General features: G+C 40.6%; 1 protein-coding gene across 5 annotated transcripts in view; it reads left to right on the top strand.

The window, feature by feature from the left end:
* The window catches only part of LOC126241704 (scoloptoxin SSD14-like), a 588477-nt gene extending 575515 nt beyond the window's left edge, over window positions 1–12962 (top strand). For all 5 annotated transcript variants that reach the window (XM_049948033.1, XM_049948032.1, XM_049948031.1 and 2 more), the window contains 3 exons: window positions 7816–8056; window positions 11113–11226; window positions 12307–12962. In XM_049948033.1, the coding sequence (XP_049803990.1) occupies window positions 7816–8056; window positions 11113–11226; window positions 12307–12456 (505 nt within the window). In that variant the 3' untranslated portion in view covers window positions 12457–12962. The remainder of the gene's footprint in view (window positions 1–7815; window positions 8057–11112; window positions 11227–12306) is intronic.
* Window positions 12963–13313: the final 351 nt, after the last annotated feature.

The following is a 13313-nucleotide window of genomic DNA, read 5'->3' as shown; positions in this document are numbered from 1 at the left end:
CTTATATTAATGGACTTGATGGATAGCTGTTAGTGAAAAAACACAACATTGCAACAAATGATTTTCTGTCTTTATTTTTGGCATATATGTTCTCTTTTTGATGATCAGTTGTTAAACCTGCAGCAGTATGAATGTTTGACATAGATCAGCAAGTAGCACTAGTTAAGAAACATTCACAAAGTTCACAGATTGAAAACCAACCTATTGTTTGTTTTAAATGATTCTGCTGAAAACAGTGGCGTCACATTTTAACAGTCTGATGCTGATTGACTGAGAAATAAATGACAATTATTATTTCACTAGTAGACCCAGAATGCATGGTGTAAACTGAACTGAAAATTATGTAATGAGACATAGACTACATTGATTGTGTATTGACTGCTTGCTTCAGACTCCCTTGACATTGTAGCAGTTATCATTTCTATTGTCAGGCACAGGATGATGAAAAGTAAATATACACTGTAACTCAATACTTACTAGAATGTTCATACATAATGAATGTAATTATATGAAAGATTTAGGTGTTTTGCACCACACTTACTTAGACACATGTAATGTAGAAAACTATGAACTGACAAAGTTCTGGACTGTTTTGTTTTAGTTAACTAAAGACAGCAAAATTAAAAGACGCAAAGATATAATAGGGCAAAGACATTAGTTTAAGATTGGTATAACTAGAAAATGGTAAAGTTTTAGGTACTGTTCAATGTGGGGTATTGTAATGTACAAAGAGATCCCCAAACCCCAACTAAGAGTTACAAGAAAGTGAAATTTTGTAAGTGGAGAAAGTAACAAATTGACAAGTTACTGTAGTGACATAGCACACTTTTTTGTAAAGAGAAAACCCAGGTCTATAAAACTATTGTGCTGTATTTTGGAAATATGTACATTTTAAGAGTCAGACATTCTGGAACATGAAAATTTTGAATATGAATAACTTTTGGAAACATTAGAATATTTGTTGAAAAGAGGAGAATGAGGGGTTTTAAATGAGGTACATCAATCTACAAACAAATAACTCTTTGCTCATAGAAAATTCCGCTATCGCATGTGTTGCATGTCTAGCAATTCATGAATATTTCTTTAAATAAACATTTACAGGATGACTTGCACCTAGGTCTTCCACAAGGGGATGGTAATAGGAGTGACATAGGATTGCACCAGGATATTTTTTAGATTGGTTGAACAGCACTTTAGGAAGAATAGGAAGGATTGTGGGTGGAATTTTCTCAGTTCTGGGCATGATGGTAGGTAGTCACAGAGTTGGTCAAGGCTGTGGTACAGTTACTCCAATCATGGTTGAAAATGGGTACTGAAGGGGGTGGTATGGCAGTGGAGGAAGAGGTAATCACTGTAGATGTACCATCCACAATGGCCTTCCTATATGGGGAGACTTCTTAGAGTGGAAGGCATGGCAGCTATCAAAATGATGGTATTGTTGACGACTTGGGGGGTTAATATGCAGAGGTTTTTATGGAGGTACTGGAGAGGTGAAGACCAATACCCAGTAAGTTGGCATTCTGGAAGAGAACCAGATGAAATTGAAACAGGTTGTCATATTTACTGCAGACATATTGCTCAGAAGCATTCAGACATGTTGTTGGGCAGCCACAGGGATTGTTGCTGTATCCCTTACCTTTTAACCCTTACACTTCACACTTAAGTTGTCATTAAGACTGCTGCCCCCACCCCACCCCTCCCTCAGCCCCACCCCCTCCCGTCATGTAAAAGTAATGTTAAGATTGTAATGAATATGAAACTTAGTGATGATAAGTGGAAGGTTTCATGAGACTGACAGTGGTGTCCTGCAGCTACATTTAGATAGTTTTGAATCTATTCAAGATTGAAGTGAAACTAGATGAAGCCTTAAATTTCAATTTGTATTAATGAGAACCATCCTTCCTGCTGAAGCTCATGTTGCTAATGTAACTTTGTAGTGCAATGGTCTCTGACATGAAATATGAGTATTTTGAATCCTGGTTGCGGCCTCCCAGGGGCTCACCACACTTTGGTGAGTACCTGCTTGAGTACCACGGGGCCCTAGCCTTTCCAGCATTGCTTCCGCTTTCTGTGCAGCAAACCTACGCTTGCACTCTCTCTTACATCCTCAGACTTTCCGTCGAATGGTCATTTCGGTGCAGACCCTGCTTGGATATTGTTCACCATTTTGGTCTTGATTTCTAGTTTCATTTTCAGCGCTATCTTCCCTTTCCATTAACAATTATATGGTCCCCCATTATTGGGTTTGACCTGCCAGCTTTCCAGATTTTATGGAAGTGCATGCCGTGCAGGGAAGGTTGTCCACTGTGTTGTGTGCTCTGCCTTTGTGTCCTTCCACCCTGGCATCCTTCCTTCTTGTTGTCATAGTACATCCAGTACCCAGCTCAGTAGCCATCCTGTTATTGGGGGAGGGAGGGGTCGTGAAGTACCTGTGCAATGGTAGCCCCCGATCACGTAGGGACTGCGCTGTTTGTGCCTGTACTGCACACTCCCCATGTATGCCATGGAGTATGTCTCCATCATCATTCTGGCACAGGGACTTCAGGCAACAGATTACTGGCCAAGTAGCTGTTGCTGTGGCTTGGTGGCATACATGGGGAGAGCCTCCGTTTGGAGTGGGTAGCACTGTGGTAGATGGTTTGCACATGAAGTGACTTAAACTTTCTCCTGCTGGTGGTCTCACAGCCAGCAGTCTCCCCAAATGGAGAGGCCTCGTATGATGCAATGAGATACGATCCCAATGTGTTTTCTTCCCTTGCCACACCATGGGAGGGAAGCAGGTCTAGATAAGGAGCAAAATCTCCTCCCCCATACATGATCTGTACCATGACCAACAGGGACACCTATTTGGCCACAAAGACTTTGTTTTTGTGAAAAACATTAAAGGTAAATACAGGGAAGCTGCAGCCGTCTCTAAGATGAAGAGGGTTTCCTCCTCATTAAAAAGTCCTCTCCCGCCCAATCACAGGTGCTGCTTGTGGGTGACATTCCTGTATCTGTCGCCTCACACAAGTGTCTCAGTATGGTCCAGGGCATAATTTTTCACCGCAGTCGTTTGCAATCTGACAAAGTGCAGGCCAACGTAGAGCAATGGGGTGTGCACTTCATTTTTCATGCCCATAGGGAACCAAGGGAAAACAAAGTTGATGCCAGGGACTTCATCTTGGCTTTTGATACGTTGCCTGAGAAGGTCAAGGTGATGGTCGACTGGTGTGATGTGAAATCCTATGTTACTCCTACAAGATACTTCAGGTGCATGAAGTTAAGACATAAGTCTTCACGTTGCTCTGCTACCCTTGTGTGCAGGGATTGTGGAAGTCTGCTGCACGTGAACGTTCCTTGTTCCCGTACCCCATCTGTGTAAACTATGGCAAGCTCCACTCTCCTTGCTCAACAGATTGCTCCATTTTTAAGTGTGAGAAGAAAATCCAGGACAAGCTCACATATCAAGAGGCTAGAACAAAGTATGAGCATCTGAATCTCGGACAACTGATACAATCTTAAGCTAAAGCAGCAACGTCGTCATGTTTTCTGTCAGTGGTGCCTTTCTCTGTTGTGCCCCTTACTGTGGGTCCTCCCCAGGTGGTTGGCGCCCCTTCTGGTGCTTCCACTGCATCCACTTCAGGAGCATTGGCTCCCCATGTGCCAGGGACATCGGTCCTCATCCCCTACCGTATTTACTCGAATCTAAGCCGCACTCGAATCTTAAGCCGCACCTGAAAAATGAGACTCGAAATCAAGGAAAAAAACATTTCCCGAATGTAAGCCGCACCTGAAATTTGAGACTCGAAATTCAAGGGGGGAGAAAAGTTTTAAGCCGCACCTCCAAATCGAAACAAATTTGGTCCATAGTAATATGACACACAATTTAGATCGAATGAATGACGATACAGCTACAGTAGTTTGGTTCAAGTCGTACGCTTAGCAGTTAAGCTTTACCAGGTAGCCATTGCTATGCCTCAGGCGCTCCTTCCGTATTTATATGGGTACCCTTCCTTTTTCACGTGCTTCGTCTGGTTTGAATTGATTGCTTATTTTTCTCTGATCTGGTAAGTGGCGTTCTCTTTGTTATAGGTATTTATGTCACTCTAAGCTGAAAATGCATTATTGTACTGTGTCATGCATTGTTTGTCGCAGTCTGATAATGATAATGAGTGTTTACAACATGCCGCCGCTCGCGGCATGGCTTGCTTTTGTGCACGCTACAGCCGCTTACAACTAAAAAAAAAAAAAGGAATCGTCTCATTAGCAAAAGACTGCTATTTTTTTTCTTTGCTGCTTTCTTTGATAACGTTCAACAAGATCCAAATAATAGGCTGCATATGATAGATGATGTTCTGAACGAGAGTTTAGCGAAAATTTTTCTCCGTTTGAAAATTTTTGCAGAAGCCTCTTTAGTACATTACATTCTGCACAGAAATTAGTCATCTTAGATTTAAAAATCTAGTCAATTGCCGTGCTTCATTTCTGACTGTATCACTACTACGCATAAGAATAATAGGAATATAAACATGATATGTATATTCTTCCGCGTTTGCTGTTGTCTCATTCTAGTTTCGTAGTTTATTAGGCAGACAGGATTTAAATGAGATAGCAGCAAACACGAAAGAATACATGGCAAAATGTTTATATTCGTATTAGTCTTATGGTGAAGAGAATACTGCATGTGATTCACAATTCATAAAAGTTCCTATTAGCAACCATCTCTTCTCACAGGTAGGAAAAAATTCAGAACGTAGGGTTGACCATATTGACAAACATCCCAAACAGTCTTGTCAGTCGGGTTTTCGTAGTACATTGAAATGCTGCCACATTCGAAGATGAACATTACGGAATTTCTATTTACTTCGTTGGATAATGTATGAAAATGCAATGGTCGAAACTCTGGGAGGAGAAAAAAAGCACGTCTTCCACCTTTTTTTTAAATTTATTTACTGGCGCAGAGGTTTTGGCTCCAGTATTTATCTTTGTGCCTGTAAAGTATGCCTCTGTAGCGCTACATATATTCGACAGCAGAAGTTAGTTGTGGCGGCACCTACCAACATTTTTCAGAACTTCCGCTTAATTTGCACTCAATTCTAAGCTGCAGACCGATTTTTGGATTACAAAAACTGGAAAAAAATTGTGGCTTAGATTAGAGTAAATACGGTAGTCAGAGGCACTTCATCCTCCTCCAGCTTCTCTAGCTAGGAAAAGGTCCTGCTGGTCCACAGCAAGACGCCAGTTGGTGGCTGAAGGAACCACAGGCTGCTGGTTCAGACTTCTTGTATTCCTCTATCCCTGAAACCAATTCAGGGACACTTTCTTGATCCTTGTCTTCTATGGAGAAGGACAAGGAGGACAAAAAGAAGTCCTCTAAGATGAAGGAAATTCTGGTGGCCCCCATGTCACTGGACTCGAAATGTACTCTTTCTGTGCCCAAGGTGGAGATCCTGGTGGCCCCTGAGGCACCAAATCTCCCCAGGCAATGTGCCACAGAACCTATGTCAATGGATCCCCTTATGTCTCAACTGGTGGCAGTACATGACACTGGGTCATAACCTACTGCCCCCTGGTCACTTCATGCTCCCACAGTATTCAGTCTTATCCTCCTGTGGAATAATATCAGATTTTTCCACTACCTGGCTGAGCTACGGCAGCCTTTAAGCATATACATTGCATTCTGTATTGCCATCCAGGAAACATGGTTTCCAGCAACTTGGACGCTTGCCTTTCGTGGCTACCGAGGTTATTTTAAGACTTGTACCACCTATAAGAGGGTATCAGGTGGAGTTTGTATGTATGTGCTGGACTCTATATACAGTGAGTGACCTTTGCCTCCTGATACAGCATTGGAGACTGGGGTGTTCGGGTATGGGCACATCAGGTTTTTACCATCTGTAATGTTTATCTCCTCCCAATGATGTTGTGTCTCAGGCTCTCCTGTCTCCCACCTTTCCTAGTCTTTGGCGACTTCAATGCCCATAACACTTTGTGGGGTGGAACAATGATCACTGGCCATGGTAAAGACATCAAAACTTTACTGACACAGCTCAATCTTCACCTCTTGAACTCTGGTGCCTCCACACACTTCAGTGTGGCACGTGGAATTTATTTGGCCATTGATCTCTCCTTTGGAGTCCTGGCCTCAAACCATCTAACCTCTGGATGGTCCACAATGACTTATGTGGTAGTGACCACTTCCCGATCTTCTTGATGCTCCGTCAGCACTGCTCCCCTGAACGCCCATTCAGATGGGTTCTCCATAATGCTGACTAGGATGGGTTCACCTCTGCTGTTGTACTTAGCTTCCCATCACAAAGCAGCATCAATGTGGCTGTGCAGCATACAACGGCAGCCATTCTTTTGGCAGCCAACCAAGCCATCCCCTCTTCCTCGGGGTCTCCCTGTCGGAAGGTGGGTATCCTGGTAGACCCTAGAGATCCCTGCGGCCATTGGAGATCGTAGGCTGGCTCTCCAACACCATAAGAAGCACTCTTTGCACCTCATTGCCTTTAAACGGCTCCATGCCATGTCTGCTACCTCATAAGACAACAAAAGCAAGACTCCTGGGAATGGTACATTTCCACCATTGGATCACATATCTCTCCGTCATAGGTATGGGCAAAGTTCAGACACCTCTACAGCTTCCAGTCCCCTGCATGTGTACCAAGTATTTCCTTAAATGATGCCATTCTAGTGATCCAGATGATGTCGTGCTTTTGTGTCTGAGAGCTACCACCCCGCCTTTTGCTTCATAAAACAGCGGGCGTAGCGAACGTGCTTATCTTTTACTACCAGTCTACTGGAGCCATATAATGCTCCATTCAGTTAATGGGAACTCTCCATTGCCCTAGCCTATTGCCCTATTACGGTCCCAGGGCTAGACCTCATCCTCGCCCAAATGCTGAAACATCTCTCAATGAATGAAATTTTCACTCTGCAGTGGAGTGTACACTGGTTTTGAAACTTTCTGGCAGATTAAAACTGTGTGGCGGACCGAGACTTGAACTTGGGACCTTTGCCTTTCGGGGGCAAGTGCTCTACCACTTGAGCTACCCAATCACGACTCATGACCTGTCCTCAAAATTTTACTTCTGCCAGTACCTTCTCTCCTACCTTCCAAACTTCACAGAAGTCCTCCTGCGAGGACGGGTGGTGAGTCGTGCTTGGGTAGCTCAGTTGGTAGAGCACTTGCCCGCGAAAGGCTCGGTCCGGCACACAGTTTTAATCTGCCAGGAAGATTCAACTCTCAATGGATTGTCAACAACACATCTTTGCCCTCCTTAATTGGATCTGGAGCGGGTGGGGGGGGGGGGGGGAGGTGCCCAGTTCTTGGAGAAAGCATAGGTCACACCCATCTACAAGAAGGGCAGTAAAAGTTATCCACAAAACTACCATCCAATACCTTTGTCGTCAATTTGTAGTAGAATCTTACAACTTAGACTGAGCTCAAACCTAATGAGGTGTCTTGAACAGAGTGGCCGGCCGAAGTGGCCGTGCGGTTCTAGGCGCTGCAATCTGGTACTGCGAGACCGCTACGGTCGCAGGTTCGAATCCTGCCTTGGGAATCGATGTGTGTGATGTCCTTAGGTTGGTTAGATTTGAGTAGTTCTGAGTCTAGGGGACTGATGACCTCAGATGTTAAGTCCCATAGTGGTTAGAGCCATTTGAGATACAAACAGAAATGGCTGCCTGCTGCCAAGTTATAGGAAAAGAAGAAAAATGATTCTTACAAAATATTTGTTCATATTGACAATGTGAACAAATGAGCGAGTGTGTGAGTGAGAAATATATGTATCAGTAAAATAATTTTGCCTTATTTCTTTCTTTCAGTTTTGGTGCTGGCGTAGTTTCAAAACAAACTGGAATTATACTGAACAGTGTGATGGATGATTTTTCATTTAGCAAGTATAAAAACTATTTTGGACTCCCAGGTTCCCCTGCTAATGCAGTTAAACCGTGGAAGAGGCCACTGTCATCCATGTGCCCATCAGTTATTGTTGATGAAAACAAAAATGTGAAACTTGTCATTGGAGCTTCTGGTGGAACAAAAATTACAACTGCTGTGGCAACTGTAAGTCAAGAACTTGGTGAAGTGTACATTTATGTGTAGTGGAATGTCTTGCAGATGAAATAACATAAAGTACTGATATGTAGCTTTAATCCCCTGTAGAATAAATGAATATTGAAAGTATAAAAATTTAAGCCACAATCTTATGTGTAAGATTTATCAGTCTTCATCAGAAGGAAAAAAAAATCATAAAAAACAAAATATCCAAATTTTAGCCATTATGGATGTGGATCAATGCAGCTGTGATAAATGATTTCAGAAATGACTGACCATTTACCTTTTGTGGTGATACAATTATTATTTTTCCCATTATGGGTTTAAAGTTGCCTGGTAACTCACCATCCCCTTCTTTACAGTAGTTCATAGCATTGTGAGGGTCATTGTGTAATTGTGGCAAGATCAAAAAAGAGAGAAGCTGGTAAGGACTGGATGTGGTGAGGTATATGGAGTTACGTACATTGTAAAATCAGAAGATCCACTCAGTTACAATTATTTGATTCCATATGATTATCCTAGTACACAAATCATTCTAGGAAACAATTTTATGTTCACCAGGTAGCATTGTGAAGTTAACGTAACTGACAAACATAAACAATGCTTATTAAAATGATTTGTGCACCAGGTGTAATTGTGTGGAATCAGATAACTGTAACTAATGCCATCAAGTCAACCATGTATATAACTTTCTCATATGTGTAGGGAGATGTACAAAGAGAATTACTTGTGAATGTATGTATTTGTGTGCAAGTGTATGTATGTAAATGTACAACTTTCACTGATAAAGCTGATTATGAGGGGAAACTTGCTGAAAGACTGATAAAGATTCTTATATATTCATAGCAAATAAGTAATCAATACAGTTGTGTGAAAGAAAAGATCTCATTGATTTTAGATCCCTATGAATGGCACATGGTAAAGCAGAGTTCTTTATTCTGATGAAAAAATCTTTGTCTAGTTCATGGGCAAGATATTGGCAGTCTCCCAGAAATTCAAAAGTAACATGAGGTGCATTCAAGTTCTAAGGCCTCAGATTTTTTTTCTAATTAACTACTCACCTGAAATCAATGAAACTGGCGTTACTTCTTGATGTAATCGCCCTGCAGACGTACACATTTTTCACAACGCTGACGCCATGATTCCATGGCAGCGGCGAAGGCTTCTTTAGGAGTCTGTTTTGACCACTAGAAAATCGCTGAGGCAATAGCAGCACGGCTGGTGAATGTGCGGCCACTGAAAGTGTCTTTCATTGTTGGAAAAAGCCAAAAGTCACTAGGAGCCAGGTCAGGTGAGTAGGGAGCTTGAGGAATCACTTCAAAGTTGTTATCACGAAGAAACTGTTGCGTAACGTTAGCTCGATGTGCGGGTGTGTTGTCTTGGTGAAACAGCACACGCGCAACCCTTCCCGGACATTTGTGTTGCAGTGCAGGAAGGAATTTGTTCTTCAAAACATTTTCGTAGGATGCACCTGTTACCGTAGTGCCCTTTGGAACGCAATGGGTAAGGATTACGCCCTCGCTGTCCCAGAACATGGACACCATCAATTTTTCAGCACTGGCGGTTACCAGAAATTTTTTTTGTGGTGGTGAATCTGTGTGCTTCCATTGAGCTGACTGGCACTTTGTTTCTGGATTGAAAAATGGCATCCACGTCTCATCCATTGTCACAACCGACAAAAAGAAAGTCCCATTCATGCTGTCGTTGCGCGTCAACATTTGCTTGGCAACATGCCACACGGGCAGCCATGTGGTCGTCCGCCAGCATTCGTGGCACCCACCTGGATGACACTTTTCGCATTTTCAGGTCGTCATGAAGGATTGTGTGCACAGAACCCACAGAAATGCCAACTCTGGAGGCGATCTGTTCAACAGTCATTCGGCGATCCCCCAAAACAATTCTCTCCACTTTCTCGATCATGTCGTCAGACCGGCTTGTGCAAGCCCGAGGTTGTTTCGGTTGGTTGTCACATGATGTTCTGCCTTCATTAAACTGTTGCACCCACGAATGCACTTTCGATACATCCATAACTCCATCACCACATGTCTCCCTCAACTGTCGATGAATTTCAATTGGTTTCACACTACTCAAATTCAGAAAACGAATGATTGCACACTGTTCAAGTAAGGAAAAAGTCGCCATTTTAAGTATTTAAAACAGTTCTCATTCTCACCGCTGGCGGTAAAATTCCATCTGCCGTACGATGCTGCCATCTCTGGGATGTATTGACAATGAATGCGGCCTCATTTTAAAACAGTGCGCATGTTTCTATCTCTTTCCAGTCCGGAGAAAAAAAAATCGGAGGCCTTAGAACTTGAATGCACCTCGTACTATTACAACAATGGAAATTCCAGGACGAACACAATACAAATTGAGGAATTACCATTGTCAGAAGTGGTTTGAAATAAAGTACTGGATAAAAGCCTCCTCCTAGATTTCCCTCCATTCTGGTCTTCAGCATTTGTGTCACTCCTCTTAAAGCCAGAAGAGCAGAAGTTCATAAACTAGTGGGATTATACAGTCCTCGTGTGCCAGTGTGCCATCCTCAGTCATCTGCAGTAGTGTTTTCTTTTCTGGAGTTTGCACAGAATCAAATTTAAAGTACATTATTGATTAATTCTATAAATTATCTGGAGTGTGTTACTAGGAATGTATCAACATTATAGGAAGCAGTATGTTTATTGTAAACACATTTCTATTACTTCAATACAAACATTTCTTTCAGCAGCAATTTGGAAGTGCAGGTATCTAATCTTGTAGTAATAGATAAACATCAACTGAATAGTATAATTCTAAGAGCAGCACCTATCCTGCTAATTAGTAAAGATGATGATTCTACTTGTAAAGAAACTCAAAGCATTTTTTTTTTTAAATATTCCTGCTTCAACAAACATATCTCTCATGGGCTAGTCTTTAATATTGATTAGTAGAACTAGTTACCCAAGGAAACAACACTTTGAAAGGAAATAACTAGGGAGGTTCTTAAATGTCCAGTTATTTCATAGTATTAAATTACTGAAAAGAACTACTATCATTACAAATACTATCTTTTGGTTCATTAACAGGTTATCATGCGATATCTTTGGTTTGGAGATAATATTAAGGAAGCTGTAGATGCGAGTAGAATTCACCATCAGCTGTACCCAATGAAGCTGAGTTACGAATATGGTGTCCTTGATGTAAGTAAAAATGAATTAAAATAAAATTTAAAATACAGATTTTTAAAAAATTCATCTATTTCTCAGAAAGTTTAATCATGATTCTTGCAATTTTGCAGCAGTAGAAACCCAAATAAATGTAAAATGTTTGTTTGTCGTTATTATGCACATATGTTATTAAACAATAACTAGAAACAAAATAAAATATTGCTTTGTTATCAGGTAATGATGGGAGTAAGAGTAGGTGTAGGGGATTAAAGGGGATTAATTTGAGTGTATACACTGAAGTGAAAGCTCAGAGTCTGCATTTAAATTTTTTCCTGAGAAAGAAGAAAATGTAAATGGAACAATGGGATTTATGAAGAATCAGATGAGAAAAGTTCTCATAGCTGGCACATAGGAAAGCTGATAAGTCAGAGGGAGAAAGAGAGAATAACCAGCGTAAGTAGATAAGTTAAAAGGAAAAAGAACATAGATGACAATTAGTGTAAAATAGATGAATGAAATGATGACAGGGAGAAAAGAAATGAAACAATGAATTGAGGAGTTGACAATGTTGGGAGAGGAGTTCATGGCGGCCAAATAGGTGGTAGGAACTAAGCATTTGTTAGTGATACAGAAAGAAGTAATTCAGTGTTGGGTTCTGGAGGAAAGGTAATATGTTTTGGATGGTGATGGGAAAGCCTCTTGTCTGCATTGTGAAGCAAGCACAGAAGATTGTGATGAAATTAGCATTTACAACAAATGACCCAGGACATACATTTCAGAGGAAATGTCAAAATTCTCAGCCCCTTTTCTTTTGATGGAAGCACTTGTGGTTGCTTCATTTCAGGAAATTGCATTCCCTGTTATCAGTTGATAAGAAATGGGACAAATGTTGATCTATGTATTATCTGAGAAAATAACTCTTGAAGCCCCACATTATTCATTTCCGTTGTTGAAGTGCCTTTACATGCCCAAGCAGTTTCTCTTCCCATTGACTAATACTTGCTGTAGCATAAGGTTTTTTACTGTGTGGTAGTAGCAGGTTTTTTGTTATTGTTATTATTATTGTTGTTATATTTATTATTCTTATTATTATTGTTTCTATTCTTCTTCCAGCAAGTGATAAAAGGATTGGAAAAGCTTGGTCATCTTACGGATCGCTATAAGAGTAGAGGATCAATAATTTGTGCAATAGCAAAAGAAGCAGAGTATATATTTGCAAATGCAGACTACAGAAAACGCGGTGATGTTTTTGGCATTGATTGAGTTTGAGAAGAAGCAAGACAATGGAAACTATTTATTCTGTCTCTACTGAATAACCTGATGAGAGTTTAGCACATGTCTCTTCAGTGTGCATATTATGTGAACTATTATCAGGTGTTTAAACTAGATGGCACTATGTGCTCCAGTATTTAGACTTTCATTTCACTAGGTCATGAATGGCCTAGTAAATAATTAATATTGCTTAGGTTTATTGTTTTCATCAGTATTTTATTATGTCAACAACAGTGGCTCTACTTTGCACTGGTGTTACATAAATGCAGTTATGATTTGCATCTGACTTGTTCAGAGAGCAGATTTTCAGTGAATGTTGCTCTGTCCCTGTGGGACACTATAAGCTTTGTATGTGTCTGTGTGTAAGAAATGTTTGTTGCTACTTATTAAAATGTATTTTCTGATAAGAACATAAATCAGTATTGTTTAATGTTAATGCATAAGCAGTACAGTTGTTCAAATATTTATTTTTTTCAAAATAAATTTTTATCAAACCAGTGACATTGTTTAGTTTGCATTTTTATTTACATAAAAAGATTTGTACCTAAGAATACAGCAAATTTTGTTGAAATACTAGCATGGCAAATTATGCAAAAAATTTTCTTTTTCATAATATGTTTGGCATTTTACATGTTTGTGAGGAAAAATGTTATGGATCTAAAGGAAGCAATTGGAGTAATTCGTTAATATAATTGTCATGCTTTATATAATCTGTACCTTTTATATACTCTCCATGCTTCATATAATCATTATGTATTGCAGTTTGGTGCTAAATGTGGATTTACTTGATATGTGGTGTTCAGATGGCTAATAATTCTTACATAGGAAACCTTAAAGCTCTCTAACTA

The sequence above is a fragment of the Schistocerca nitens genome, chromosome 1 (assembly GCF_023898315.1).
Source record: "Schistocerca nitens isolate TAMUIC-IGC-003100 chromosome 1, iqSchNite1.1, whole genome shotgun sequence".
NCBI lineage: Eukaryota > Metazoa > Arthropoda > Insecta > Orthoptera > Acrididae > Schistocerca > Schistocerca nitens.
This window is presented reverse-complemented; position numbering and strand designations above follow the sequence as displayed.